We start from the raw sequence: 15,781 nt of genomic DNA, 5'->3' as shown, positions 1-15,781 counted from the left end.
ATCGACCTCTATAAACCATGATAGTTCCGGTAAGTAAATATATGATTTACTCAATCGATAATATGTTAAGTCTATAAAATATAGAGAACAACTTCTATTATGTTTTCAATCAACCACTACAAATTAAGACAACAGCTGAACTGGTACTGCAATGCAACCAGCTGTTTAATCTAACGAGACAATGAAATAACTGAACATTATTTCATCAGTAAAGAATAAATCACTAAAAAATAGGTGAAATGTATGTAATTCAATTATCACTAAAGAACAAATCACTAAAAAAATAAATCATTAAGAAAGTTGTTTGTTCCAAATCCATAAAACTAATTTTTTTATTGAGTTCCGCGACGATGCCCATCACATCCACTTCTATTTCTTCCTGTTTTTTCTCCTCTTCTTTAACTTTTTTTTTCTCATTTTTCTTCTCTTCTTCTTCTGTTGATTTCTTTTCTGCTTCAATGTTTTCGACCTCCTGTTCGACCACTGATTCTTCTTCAACTGTCTTCTCATTTTTATCTTCTTCTTTTTCTGATTTCTTTTCACCATCTTCTTTTGTTTTCTCCTAATTTCTTCTTCTGCTTTTATTGTCATCTATTTCTTTTTCTTTTTCTTTTTCTTTTTCTTCTTCTCTATCTGCTGCATTCTTCTCTTTCGTTTCTTCTTTTTTTCTCTTCTTCACTTTTTTTATCTGCTGCAGCCATGTCCGTCACTACGACTGTAAGTTCGTTGAGGTTTACTTGATGTCGGCTAAGAGGGGATTGTCGAGGTGCACTGTATTATTTTGAAAGAATTACTAAACATATGAAACAAAATTAAATTGGAAGAGCAAAAAATAAATTAATTTACCTTCTTTTTGTTGCTTCTTCTTATTCTTCTTGATTCTAACAAAAGGAGAAATATCCAGTAGACTTTTCTCGAGCAAGGCAACGCGCTCGCGCAGGTCATCATCATTAGAAGCGTCTGGTGAGGTTTTAAGTCCACTTAAACTAGCATAATCACAAGCAGGTGGTGGACTTGGAATATAATGGTGGTCACCCAAATCTTCTTCTTCGTCCGCGACCTCCGCTGATAAAGTCAGGACAGTCACGCCTTTTAGCTCTGCCTTCAACGCATCGATGGACGTATCCTTAACTTCATCCATGTATGGTTTAAAAGTTTTCATGTATCTCTGCTCCATCTTATGGACAGTAGGGGTAAGGTACGGGTGCACAATCTACAAAAAAATAAAAATAAATTACAAGACATTCACTAATATCATAATAAGTATACTTTTACCTTTGTGCTATTTCCTTTGTACTTAAACGGGTCGCTTTCCATTATGTTGTCACACTTCGACGTGTGCCATCGAAGAAGACGAGGAATGGGCAGGGGAGAATCCAACGACTTGTCGGTGTACTTTCCCAGATGAGGAAAGGCCTCATATATTCAAACCTGCAATCAGTAGAAGCACAGGTAAGTCTACAATATCTATGTATTACTCAATAAATATGTAGGAGTCTATAATAAATCAATAGGCTGGTTGATTATAAGTACTAGAAATGCTAAGGGAAAGCCAAATAATGCTTACGATGCATTATTCCTCTTGACAAAAGCTTCTTTCTGCTTGGTCAGATCAGTCTTATTTTTCAGATAGCTCAAGGTCAGCTCAAAGGACTCTTTTCCCCATGGATTACCCCCAAAGAATTCTAAATCAGCCGCCATCTTGATGTGGTCCGAATCCACCTTCTTTGAGGGGTCCTTTGCCAGCAGTATCTCGTGCACAAACCAAACCAAAGCACACTTCAACTTTTGTTGATTATTCAGCCTATTACCTTTCATCAGGTTAATGAACTTTGCAGCAGTAATGCTCTTATTCTTCGTCACCTTAAAATGAAAGCTTTCTCCATTTTGGAGGACTTTGTTCATTTTTGATTCACGAGGATATGCTGAACAACTCAGCCCCGTAATCAAAGAAAATTTCTTTAAGCTAAAATAAGATGGCTTACCGTTCACGCAAAATCAAATTTCATGCAGTTTTTTTGACTTTTTATATATCGCAGCAACATATAATGAACCATCTGTCCATTAAACTTAAAATGTTCCAAAATGAAATATGTCTTCTTAAAATCACAATACAATTTTTGTTCAACAAGAACCCGTCTAAACTCTTGATACACGACCATTCTTGTTCTCACAGAAATCTTTGCAGGAAAAGAGCCATGATCATCCATTAAGGTTGTTAGGCCGTACGACTCAATGGAGATATCTCTTACATAAATTGGCAAGGATAGGGGATCCTCCTCCCCGTCTCCGCTATCTCTCCTATCCTCACCGTCCCCGCTATCACTTTCACTTTCTTCTTTGCTTTCCCCCTCGCTTTTACCTTCGCTATCCTCAGCATCCTCACTCTAGTGTGCACTACTTTCGTCATATTCGAAAATATTGACAAGGATTCTTGATTCGATTTCCAACTTCGATTCATCGATTACGAATTTTTTTCTTTTGGAAGTTTTCAAAACTTCTTCGGATTTTTGCTTCCTGCTGGTAGAAGCAGTGGAAGCAGATCTTTTAACCTCTCTATGAACTTTTCTCACCATTTATGATCTACAGCAAAAAATGAATCTGTAGTGGTCGATTTATCAATCACTGATCTATTAAAAAAACGAACAAATGCAGCAAAAACAAATCTACAGTGGTCGATCTATCGGCCACGGGTCTATTAAGAAAAACGGGAAAACGCCTCACATCAAACATGCAATTCAAGTTCCAACATTGGTAGTGCAATTCACAACAACAAGAACACCATTAAAATGGGTCCAATTCAGTACAAAAAATTCAAAATCAAACACAATATAACTACAAAAATTGAAAAAATTTCTAATCATTATCCAAAGCAAAACCCAATTAAACATGCGAAATCGACAAGGTTAACTAAAAACACTCAAATTTCGACTGATTCAACGAAGAACAGTGCATTTTTTGTCAGAATCGAAGAACGCCAATACAAAGCGTCATCGAAAAAATTACTAAAATGGATCTAGAACTGATTGGAAAAGAAAATTACACTTATCTGAGCAAGAGAAATTCAAAAATTTTGCCTGAGGAAGCAAGAATCAACCGAATTGTTTTGTTCGAAAAAATAGGAAGAAGAATGGGAGAAGGAAGGTTTTGAGGAGAGAGAAATGTGTTGTTGAAAATATTAAATGATTTTAATGTAAATATTTTGAAAATAGAAAAATACAAAAGGGACCATGTGGTAGTTTTTAAAAAGTTGTATTTTTTTTCTCCAAGTTTTAAAAATATTAAAAGAACTCATGACCCCACAACCTTGACCCACTTTTTATCTTTTTCAAGACCTAATCCTAAAAAATATAAAAAAAAAAAGATTGGTGTCTATGAATCAAAATAAGTTTTGAAAGTGGGTAGGAATAAAAAAATTCTCTAGTAACTGTCATTATTGTGCAAAAGTGCATTTAACTGACGAAGATGGTCGATCAAAAGCATCGTCTAGCAGTTTAACCTTTGAAAGGCAAACGTGCCGAGTAAATTTGTACATGCCAGATGAAATTAAAGTGGTTCCATAAGGGGTATTGTCGGGTTCTTATGGGTGCATTACTTAGAAATTGGTTGGAATTGGAAGTAACTGTAAGGGAGGGAGGGAACGTCACTTGACTGTAAGAAAAGGAAAAGCATAAATAGGATGAATCCGTCACATTCATGAAGCATTTCACTCGCTCAAGAGGACACGTAGAATTACTAGCATTTCGCTATAGAAGGCAAGAGGTTTTAAACCTTCATCGATGCCAACACACTGGCAAGGGGGAACAGCATGGAAAGTGAAGCTCCTCACCCTTCTCCGTGAGCTTTAAGAGTCGAAACCGGACCAAGCTCGAACACAAGATTGCTTTACTAAAAAATGTTACAATATAATATTCAGACTTGGAAGCAAGATCTTCACCCGGCTTAACCACTAAGAAACCCACTGCGCAAGGAACATGAACAATGTCATGGAGAGAAGCCTCTCTATCGGCAGCAAATGGGCACCTTCTTATTTTCTTAATTGCTTTCAATGCGGGAATACGATCAGCACGACGACAGGAGAATCGTCGGTGGTATTTTCTGGATGCTTTCTATATCTTTACTCTACCGTTGAATGAGTTAAATTGTTGCTTGTGATGTTGCAAGTACTAATGGACTATGTTCTGTCTCTCTTTTGTACAATAGACTATTTTTTTGATAAGAAGAATATAAAATATTTTGTATAATATATTAATGCTAAAAACTTCTTTTTGAGAAGTAGATTAATGTTACACTTTTTTTTTTCTGTAATTAAGTAGATTATCTGTTGTTTGTTGCTACCTATTATTTTTTGTTCTTATATTTCATCCTTCTTCGGAATTTTTTTGTCTTGAGTCGGGGTTCTTTCATAAACAGCCTCTTTATCTCACCCCTGAGGTAGTGGAACAGACTGCGTACACTTTACCTCCTCTCCAAACCTTACTTTGTGGGAATATATACTGGGTATGTTGTTGTTGTTACTTTTGTAATGAAAAAAGATACGATTTCCCCCTCAACTTGTTGTTAACTTATTTTATCACTTAACTTATTTTATCACTTAAACTAAGCTTCTATTTATTATTAATTTCACTCCTCAAAACTGAATACACTTTCACAACGGAGAGTGTGTTACACTCGCCCACACATCACCTCCACGTCAACACCACGTTGGAGTCACGTCATTGCCACGTAAGAAATTACTATTTTTCTAAAAAAAAATTAATTCCCCACATATTATTTTTATATATTTTTTTAAAAAATAATAATATATATATATATATATATATATATATATATATATATATTTATATATATATTAAATAAAAAAGACACCCCCATCCCTATTTTCTTTCTTCTTCACACCCCCTCACCCACCATCCCCACCCCTACCCTGCAATTAACGCAGCCCCCACCCCCTGCGCCCCCTCCCCTACACCCTTCTTCTTCAGATTCCCCTCCTCCTCCTCGTCCAACACCCCCCACCCCACCCCATTTTTTCTTGATCATTTCCCCTCACCCGCTCCCCCACCCTCTCTTCATTCCCTTTCAACCTCCACCCCTGCCATGAAAAATGTTTTTTCCTCCATTTTTTTTTCAATTACTCCATTAAAACCATCAGATAACAACTATGAAAATACCAATTTAAGATAATTCTTCCATTAAAAGACTATTTCAACCCATTTTTCTTAAACTTTTTCTTAAAGTAATACTAGTAATTTATAGTGAGCAATGATTAGAGTAATCATGACAATGATTGGAGTAATCATTACAATGGTTGGAAGGATAAACACAATTGATTAGCAATGATTTTCGTAGTTATAGCAATTGTATTTGATTTTAGTTTGGAATTTTCTTATGGCCATCACATTATGATTTTGATATTTTAGTAATGGTTGAAGAAAATGGGTATTGTTGTTTGATGATGTACTGAAGAAGAAAAGGGTATGGAGTGTGGGTATAGGTATATGCGGTGCGGGTGTGGGTATGGGGTGTGGGGTAGGGATGAGAGGTGAGGGAGGGTGGGGGGCATTGAAGAAGAAACGGTTGATTTTATATATATATATATATGTGTGTGTGTAAAATAAGTGGGACCATATAATTTCTTTAGGAGTGAAACAAATACATTTTAAAAATGTTAAGGGGTAAGTAAACAAAAGTTTAATTTTAGTGCTAAAGTAAGTTGAGGCGATAAGTTCAGGGCGGAAATCATGTCTTTTTCTCTTTTGTAATTAAGAAAAACAAATCCATATATCCTTTTTGTTTCATGTTCCATAAATTTGATTATATCTATTTCATGTTTGCATTCATACCCAGAAGACGCTAAAATTACCAATGAACAATGATTAAACTAGACAAAAAGCAAGAGTGAGAACTAACATTTTCACAGCAGTTGGAACCATATCTCAGGGGAAAAACAAAAAGAGAAAAAGGCACTTAGCACCTTTGATGGCATCTCATCTGGATAACCAATCTCCTGCCATACGATTTCCTGTCTCGTTTTTTACATTTGATGGTATTCTTCAAATAACCATTATCTTTCCTGCTCCAATTTCCTTTTGTCCCTCTTTCCATTTAAGTTACACTTTTGCCTTTTTTAAAGGGGTGTTCTCTTGTTTATCCATTTTGGTTACAGCAGGCTTGCACGAATAAAAATCACTGCTGTGTTTGAGTTTTGTTGGAATGAAGGCGGAAGTCCATGAAGATCATTTTCAAAGGAAGAAGTAACTCTCTTCAACTTATATAACAGCCATACCAAACAAGAAGAGGAGAGAATAACATTGCCATTATAAGAAAAAGAAACAACCTCGAAGATACTGTCTACTTCGTTGTTTAAAAAAAGAAACTGTCTATTTGGATAAAAGGCATTTAAATTTCCACAGGGAACCAAAAAATCAGAAATGTGCAACTTCATAGCCTTTCCTCCCCTAGGCTGAATAAAAATAACTTAATTAAGATAGAAGTAAAGAGTACTAAAGAGAATTGTCAAGAAACGATGATCAATTGTTGGTTACAACATATTTAAAAAGGAAGTGGTACACCGGGAAAACCTTGTTTTGCATCTGGAAGCTGTCCTTGGAGAAATCTTTAAAGGGGAAAGGACATGGCATGGTCATTTAAAAAAAAAAATGACCCATAATTGAAAAAGGTGTACATGTTGTAGCCAGTCGGCTAAAGTAATTTCCCTTTTTAGTCATTTGGCCTATTTGGGTACATACAGTCTCTATACTCAATTGATACACTTTTATACCACATTAATACACTTTTATACTATATTGATACACTTTTTAAAAAAGAGAGGAAATTCTATGCAAGCACATGCAGTCCCTATACCCAATTGATACTCTTTTATACCACATTAATACACTTTTATATTATATTGATACACTTGCAGTGTCCATATACTCAATTGATACTCTCTTATACTAGATTGATACATTTTTTAGAATACATGTAGAAACTATATAGAGTCGAATAAAATATGTATCTAAATAATAATTGTAGTTAAAAATTGTATAGAATGTGTGTATCTATTTTCTTTTTGATGTTTGACTTGTTTTATTTATAGTTCCTCTTTTGAACTTGCAATAATGTTGGAGGTTGGTTTTTGGATTTGGGGAATTGCAGTTGAACTATTGAAGAAAGTTGGAGTTATGTTTTCTATTTTCAGTCTGAGTTGCATTATCTGCTCCTCAAAATCCTATGTATTTGTTTTGGTCAAATGAAGTTTCTTATAGTAAAACTTTCACATGGCTTTTTTGATAGTCAATGTCGTCATTCCATAGATATACATAATGCATGTTTCAATGTATAACAATTGTGGTTATGCTAATTTCAAAAAAGGAATAGATTTAAAAAAAATAAAAAAGATACAAAAAAAGATTATAAAAATATTGAAAAAACACAAAAGAGCAATGATTTTTTTATAATAGAATGAAACATCAATTTTTTTTAAAAAAATTAGAACATCAAAAAAGCAGCAAAATTTAAAAAATAAAATGAACTAGCGTTTTAAAAAAAATGGAAAAAAAATGAGAAGCAACTAGCATGCAAAATCCACACTTTTGCTTTGCAAAAGAAAAAGTTGAATTATTATGCTTAATGGCCGGATTGTGATGCTTAATGGCTATTTACTGGGTTTTTAAATTTAGGTGCTAGTTTTGTGAAATTATTTTAGTTTTAGGTGTTATTTTTGTCTTTTCCCCATCTTTAAATTCTAGTAAAACCAATAGTGGCAAAAAGGCATCAACATTTGTAGAGTTGTCAATACCGGCCGGCCCAGCCCATCCGGACTAGCCAACACGGGCTTCGGAGTTTGACGGGTCAGGTTGGGATGACCCATCAATATGATAGGTTAGAAAATAGCAAGCCCAACCCATCACACTGTGGGCTATGGGCCCTCATGGGCCAGTCATTTTTTAAAATATATTATTTTTATAATCTTAATTTAAATTTTAAATTGTTAATTACATAAATATGTACAATATAATATCACATGAAGTTACTACTTGTTAATCAAGTCTCAAATTTACAAAAAAAATCCAAATAATTTGTGAAATTAAATAACTTTTGACACCAAATTCAAACCAAGTAGAGATGTTGAAAAACAAACGAAACGGTTAATGAGTAATAATATAACTATCTAAATAATAATATTAGCCTATTTTTGTTTTAACTAGTTTAGGTGCACGCGTCTCGCGTGTGTACCTTATTTTAATGAATGCAAATGTTATACTTACTACGATATCTATTTAAATAATAAAAATGAACGCAATAATTAAATTCAATATCTTTTGAACATGTAAAGATGGGGAATTTATTTAATTAGTTATATAGTATTTGTAAATATTTAAGATACAAATAATGTAGGTGAAATACATTGACAGACTCTCAAATTACGTCTGGTGTCTTCAATAAGCCCATGATTAGTGCTTGATAATCTAAAAAGTTGAGGAATTTGACTTGGTTTCATCCTAGACGTGTGAAATTTGATCGGTAGATTTGATGTCACTTCAATCCCTCTTCTTGATCAAATAGAGAGTATATTTTTTGGGGAAAGGACATGAGATAACCATTTTGAAAAAAATGGCCCACATTTGAAAAGGTGGACATGCTTAGCCAGTCGGCTAAAGTAATACCACTTTTTAGCCATTTGGCCCAATTTGGCACATGCAGTCTCTATACTCAATTGATACACTTTTATACCATATTGATACACTTTTATACTATATTATACACTTTTTAAAAAAGAGAAAGAAAATTCTATGCAAGCACATGGAGTCCCTATACCCAATTATACTCTTTTATACCACATTAATATACTTTTATACTACATTGATACACTTGCAAGTGTCCATATACTCATTTGATACTCTCTTATACTAGATTGATATATTTTTCAGAATGCATATAAAAACTATATAAAGTCGTATAAAATATGTATCTAAATAATAATTATAGATAAAAATTGTATAGAATGTGTATACAAATGCTATAATTATTATATAGAATATGTATATGTATAGAAACTCTATAATTATTATATATAAATATGATAGATGGACTCATAAATTTTCTCAAAGTCACGAAGTTGGAGTACTTTAATTGAAATTTAATTGTTAGCAAGTTAAGTACTGAAAAGTCAAAGTCTTGGATGACAATAATTTCCTCCAATCCATAGAGAGTGGAAAGAGTTGTCAGTTTCCTCTCACTTTCTCAAACCAAACAAAGAATGAAAAAAGAAGACAAAAAAATACGGGCCCATTAAAAATAAAAAATCGTCCCTGTACATAAAACGAAAGGGCCGAATTGTGATGTACCCATCCCTTAATGGCTATTTACTGAGTTTTTAAATTTAGGTGTTAGTTTTGTGGAGTTATTTTAGTTTTGGGTGTTATTTTTGTCCTTTCCCCATATTTTTTCTACCGCTTCAAATATAGCCATGTTCTTTCTCTGCAATTCATCCATAATTTCAAAATTAATTTATAACCTGGATCCAAAAAAGTAATAAAAATAGTATCTTAACACCCCATACCTTGTTCTTTCAACCACATCATTATTAATAAAATCTTGGTTGCTAGTGATAATATTATTGTTAGCAACAATGGCTAAATGTAAATGACGGAAAAGAAATATGAACTTAGATAAGAGTCTCCCGTCTCCAATATATATGCCATATCGCTTAAGTTTTATTTTAGTAAAACAAAAATAATTCGTAGTGAATACAAAAAGAAAAAAGATATTCTTACCATTTTCACTTTATAAAATATAATCTTCAGAGCATGTAACTGTTATCAATAAAAAATTAATCAATAAATCGATTCTATAATCAATACGTCGTGATTGCATATCGATCAATATATGATCACAAAAATTTCATACAAAAGATGTTCAAGAGTTTCTTATAGAATAATAATCAACTCTTAGAACATACTAACAAAAAGGAATAAAAGATCAAAAAAAGAAAAAAAAATAACAAATTGATTCAACAATCAATATGTTGTGATGACATATCAATATATAGCCACAAAAATTCCATACAGAAGATGTTCAAGAGTTTCTTATAGAATAATAATCAAATCTTAGAACCTACTAACAAAAAAATCAAAAAAAGAAACAACTTAAAATAAAGATTCAAAGTTTATGAACCTCATGGCCACAAACACATACTATCTATAAGTTTGATATATCATTGACAATTGAGAGAGACTACAAAAGTAAATATATAATAAAGAAAAACAAGAAGAATATATTAGTTGCAAAATACAAAATCAATAAAAAAAATTATTTGAAACTCCTCATACGTTGTCTGACGAAGGAAAGAACTCAAAATTATGCCAAATATATGAAAAGTTTGTAAATTGTTTCAAAACTATCCCCTACGCCCTACCTTGTCTGAAGGTTTTAGATTTGTGAGTGAGTAGTACAGGTAACATTTCTATAGACTTTGATTTTGTATTTCACACCACTTTTCCTAAATAGTATTTAATTTGTACTCAATAATATTTTTCCTAATTAAATAATATTTCCTAGTTCTTATTAATTTTGAATTCTTAAATATTATTATAATAACTTAATGAAAATAATTTGAGGAAAGAGTGAAAAAATTATTTTGTCTATTGCAGAGTGTTTTAGTGAAGGACGAAAAGTTCAAGTCACATTTCTAAGGGTTTCACTCTTTTAATATATTATAGATTAATTACGATAAAATACAAAGAAATGACAATATTTAGTCCAATTAAAGTGAAAATGAACTCCTAAAAAATATTCTCATGGCACTTATGAGTTATAGCATGTTCAACATCGTCACATTATCTTTATAAAAAATATTTGATTTCTTAAAAAATTTAGTATTTTAAATATTTATATATTTGATAAACCTATTTAATATTTAAATATCTATGATGGTCCAAATAGACTTTGAGTTTTGACTTTTTTTTACTTCATAGTACTCTATTCTATTTCTTAAGCATTTTTTGTTTGGCCCACGGGCCAACCCAGCTCATATTGCTCAAGCCCCACAGACCAACGAGCTTATACGAGTCGAGCTAAGAAAGCCTGTTTTTAAACAAGCTGTAAAAATCACAATCCACTTCTAAAAAAAGGAGAAAATCGACCAAAAAAATTGACCACAAGTGTAACGCCCCGAATCTGGTACCCGAAATGCTACATGGTGCTCATGACCCCGAAGAACCACAAGCTAACCCATGACTGATATCTGTACCTGAATACTGCATAATATACTGTATAAATGTAGAAATAGTAGGCTGAAACATGCTATAAAGTTCAAAACTGATAAATATATGATAAAACCATATATGAATAATGTGGTCCGACAAAACCAAAACTGAAACAATGTTTGAAAACATCAAGCCTGAAAACCTCTAAACTGTCTGAATAAGGAGTTGACGGGACATGTCCCCAACTAACTCCAACTACTGAAATAAACTAAGTACTGAAAGGATAAAATAATGCTCATGTCCTCGGAGGATGAGGACTCACTGCTGACTCTGATTGCTTAGTACTGGAATGCTACTGATGCTCTGGAGCTCATGTTTCTGAACCTATGGTATAAAACACCATACCGCAAAAGAAAAGTATGCGTCAGTACTATTGAATGTACTGGTAAGCAAATGAGGTAGGCCGAATGCAAGGGTTCATATGCATGAACAATATTGACTGACTGAGTAACATGAACATGGGAATACACGCATGAATACATAACTGTAAATGAGATTGTAAAAATACTGATTACTGAGTCTGAATACTGATAACATGGATTTCTGATAACTGATACTGAGCGACTGTGTATGACAGTCTAGGTTCTGATGGAACTAGCTGAGTTTCGTACTGAGCTGAGTGACAATATCTGACAGCCCTAAATTCTGTAGAACTATCTGAGTTCTATTACTGAGACTAAGACTGTAACTGTGGGAAGTAGTCATCTAACCGATAGGCCCCAAATAAAGCAATAAAGCTAGGTTGGGGTCCAATCTGTAACCCCAATTAGAAGGGTATCAATACTGCGCCACTGGTAAAGACAAACTGTGGGTGACCCTCATCTGACAGTGTCCCCAAAAGAGAACGGTGGGACCCTCATCTGACAGTATTTATCCACCTTATCAACCCTCATCTACCAGAGTTGATGGCTCAACCTATGCTAGCTACATAGTTTTGGAACACAAGGATTGCTTCTAAGGATCACACCCTTAACTATCAGTGTGTGTGTCCTCATCCTTAGGTTTATTCGGTGCTAAATCCTACTCCTATCTAAATAAATACTGAACATGATTAACAGAACTGAACTGGACTAAGTTCATTGAGTTTCTTTGACTGATGGAACACTACTGAGATTATTGAAGTATTGAGCTTTCTGAGATTACTGAGTTTACTAAGTTTTCCTGAGTCACATGACTGACTGAATTCTACTGAACATGGCTTGACTAAGGATATCATGAAAACATAATACTGGCTCTAGGTACACAGCTAAATTGTCGGGTATTGAATACCCCTAGGACTCGATAGCATAATATGTAAATCATGACACAAGCCTAAAAACCCAACAATGGCTATATACCCATAATTCATTCATTAAGATATTTCAACGAACACTTGGGGTGTATCACTTGTACATGAATGGGCATTAATCCATTCTCATGGACAATTTATCAAACACTCGCACATAAACTAATCATGGCATGTTTTCTTCTCTTATTAGTTCACATAGGCAATTCATTAAGCACATAATGAACATAGTATATGTAGACAACTTTGCACAATAAGTAAACATTATGATTCAATTCTAATTTCACAATTCAAGGGTTTAATCATGGGTTCACATGAGTCTACTTATATAATAACTAATTCCACATAAAATTTATCACCAAACATAGATTAGAATTCAATTGGTCATTATCAACATGAACAAAAACAAACCTAATATGGGATTCATAAAAATCCATATACTTGAACTTTGAAAAGAGATTCTTGAGCTTCATGGGTGAAAGGGACCCATGAATCAACACTTGACATACCTTGATTGTAAGTTTCTTGAAGTTCTTGGAGATATTCTTGGAATTGGCTTTGATTTCTTGAAAGCTAGGGTTTTGTTTCTTGGGAGAGAATGTTCTTGATTTGAGGAAAAAGTGAGTAAATAATAATTTGAAATATTTTTTGAGGGATTAAATCCCGCACCTAGGCGTGTTAAACCTTGAAAAATGACTAATTTATCCCTGGATAAAATATTTATTTTTTGTCAAAATTTTCTGATTTGGCAGGCTGGCGCACCGCGGCGCTATCACACCGTGTCACTTGAATTTGACAACTAAAAAATTGGACGACGATATGACATGGTGAAATCACATAGTCTTCTTGGAAATTGAGAAATGTCATTTTGGCTTATGGCGCGATGCGCCATTGACTGAGATGACGGTGTTTTACAACTGAAACTTTAAATCGTCATAACTTCTTACCCAATTATTGGATATAGGCGAATTTAGTATCGATGGAAAGCTTATTGAATTTTACACATAACAAAAAGTAAAAATCTTGAAAATTCCCCATGGAGTAAACATCATTCAATTTAGAAGATAATACTTGGCATTCTTGAGATGAAATTTTTAGGAAACTTTGGGGTATTACAACAAGTGGTCAGTTTTCCCCAATTTTTGATCACAAAATTGACCAAAATTTGTGGACGATACCGACCACATGTGGTTGATTTTTTTAAAAAATACATATATATTTTTAAAATTTATTATTATTTTATTAAAATTGAAAAAAATCGACCATATTTTCTGTAATTTTTTTGGAAAACCGACCACTTGAGGTCAGTTTTTCTAAGATTTTTTTTTAAAAATAAAAATCAACAAATGGTCCAACATGCAATACAACAACAATAACAAACCAAATGTAAATACTTTCAAACGTGTACAACACATACAAAATGTGCAACAAAAATGAAAGTGTAAAAACTACAACAATAGTTCTAAAAGTGTACAAACTACAATGAAATGTCTAAATTCAAAGTAGAACACATACAAAAGTAAAAAAACTAAAGGTCATCTTCATCGAATTCGTCCTTGTCTTCCATATCCTCATCTGTATTGATATCATCTAGGGGGCGTAAACCTTTTGCAACCTAAATTGCATCACTAGGACACGGAGGAATAATCCCTATAATCTAAATGAAAGAGCTAAACTACTCCTGCAACATCCTATGTTGTGATGATGTTTCCTCCCCTTTCTTCTGCACCCTCTCTCTGTGTTCATCAAGCTCTTCAATGAGTTTAAAAACTGTATTTTCTAGTCTTTCAATGGTTTCTCTATCAACTTAAGAGCTAGAGTATGCAGGGCCAGACGAACAACTAATATTCTAGCCAATTTTTTTATGGTATCTGTAGTAATGGCCTCTAACTGCAGGACCCACAAATTTTTTTCATAACTCCTCCTCTACATGTTGGGGTAATGGGTCACCCTGACTTTCAGGAGGTTGAGTACTATGATACTCACTAATGAGCTGCGTATATTTGTCCTATATTCAAAGTAAAGTTAAAACTAGAAGTCAAAAAATATTAAAGTACTTATAATTGAATAATATCAACTTTGAGAAAGATTCATAAATTCAATATTTGTTTATTACATGGGAGATTTTGCACGAGGTTCGACCTAAAAATCTTCATCAGTCGGGTTCTTTTTTTTTTTCAGATGAGTCTCCTCAAATAGCTCATAGTGTGGTATGCTCCTACCCTTTTCTTTTTTCTGCATATGAAAAAATTATCAATGTTTAAATAATAAAAATTTAAATAGAAACAACAATTAAAACTGTAAAAGTTACATACCATTTTTTCCTTCTCAGCAATTACACTTTTGGCACCCGCAGTATGTAGGGAGCCACCCTTGAATGATACTCGGGCTTTCTTTCCCTTTTTTCTCAGCAATTGGTATTCTTTGCTATTCTAATGAGGAATATACTATTGCTATAAGGGTCACTAATTGATACGGGTACGACCATGAAGGTGGGTGAGTGCAAGAGTGAATTGACCCGAGACTTGGAGTGTACACGTGAAGTGCAAAGGAAGGCCTAAATAGGCTCCAAAATCAGTCTATACAATACACTCCAAGGGAGCACACTTGAAGACTTTGCTTGAGGGGTTATTTTGGATATTTCACACTATTCTTGTAATACATTCTAAATACAACCTCCTAGGGTTTCAGTTATGAGACTTGGTTGAATATTGAAAGTTGTAACATTTGAAACAATCTCTCTTGTGAGAATGGCCCTCATGGACGAAACTTGTAACTATGGCTTTCAACTTGAGTGTGGAATTACTCGTGTTGGATTCAATCTTGGAAATGTTAGATGCTTGGGAGATCGATGTCACTTTTTTACCAACGTAAGAGTTAGGTATTTGTTGTGTATGATGTTAAAGGTCCAAGAGTGGAATAGGATTTTGGGTTGCAAAGATTATACCTTCAATTTGTCTAACTATCTATCCTTTTGTTTCTTTGTAATCGTGTAGTAGTGTTGATGTTGTAACCATGTGTTTGTGTTGTTAATGTGCAATCTAAAATTTTTCTATTGTTTATCTTGTTCTTGTTGTGTTGCTACTATTTTGGTGTCAAAAACATCCTTGTATTCTTATTGTTGAAGTGAATCCGAGAATGGTCTCCAAAAAGGTCCTCGGATCTTTAAGATTTGTGGACTATTTTGGAGTTGTTTCGTGGTTTTCTTGTCTTTCCCATATCA

At 33.5% G+C, this 15,781-nt stretch overlaps 1 protein-coding gene across 1 annotated transcript; it reads right to left on the bottom strand.

Annotated features, from left to right (window-relative positions):
* Window positions 1–576: 576 nt before the first annotated feature.
* On the bottom strand, window positions 577–1,427 carry LOC124888025. The gene is made up of 3 exons (XM_047398130.1): window positions 1,276–1,427; window positions 847–1,213; window positions 577–771 (listed from the first exon to the last, which is right to left on the bottom strand). The coding sequence occupies exons 1-3, from the start codon at window positions 1,315–1,317 to the stop codon at window positions 734–736; spliced, it is 447 nt and encodes a 148-aa protein (XP_047254086.1). The 5' UTR covers window positions 1,318–1,427; the 3' UTR covers window positions 577–733.
* Between the last annotated feature and the right edge of the window lie 14,354 nt (window positions 1,428–15,781).

Source organism: Capsicum annuum, chromosome 10 (assembly GCF_002878395.1).
Source record: "Capsicum annuum cultivar UCD-10X-F1 chromosome 10, UCD10Xv1.1, whole genome shotgun sequence".
NCBI classification, from domain to species: Eukaryota; Viridiplantae; Streptophyta; class Magnoliopsida; order Solanales; family Solanaceae; genus Capsicum; species Capsicum annuum.
Note: the sequence above shows the minus strand (reverse complement) of the source record. Positions and strands in the feature narration are given on the sequence as shown.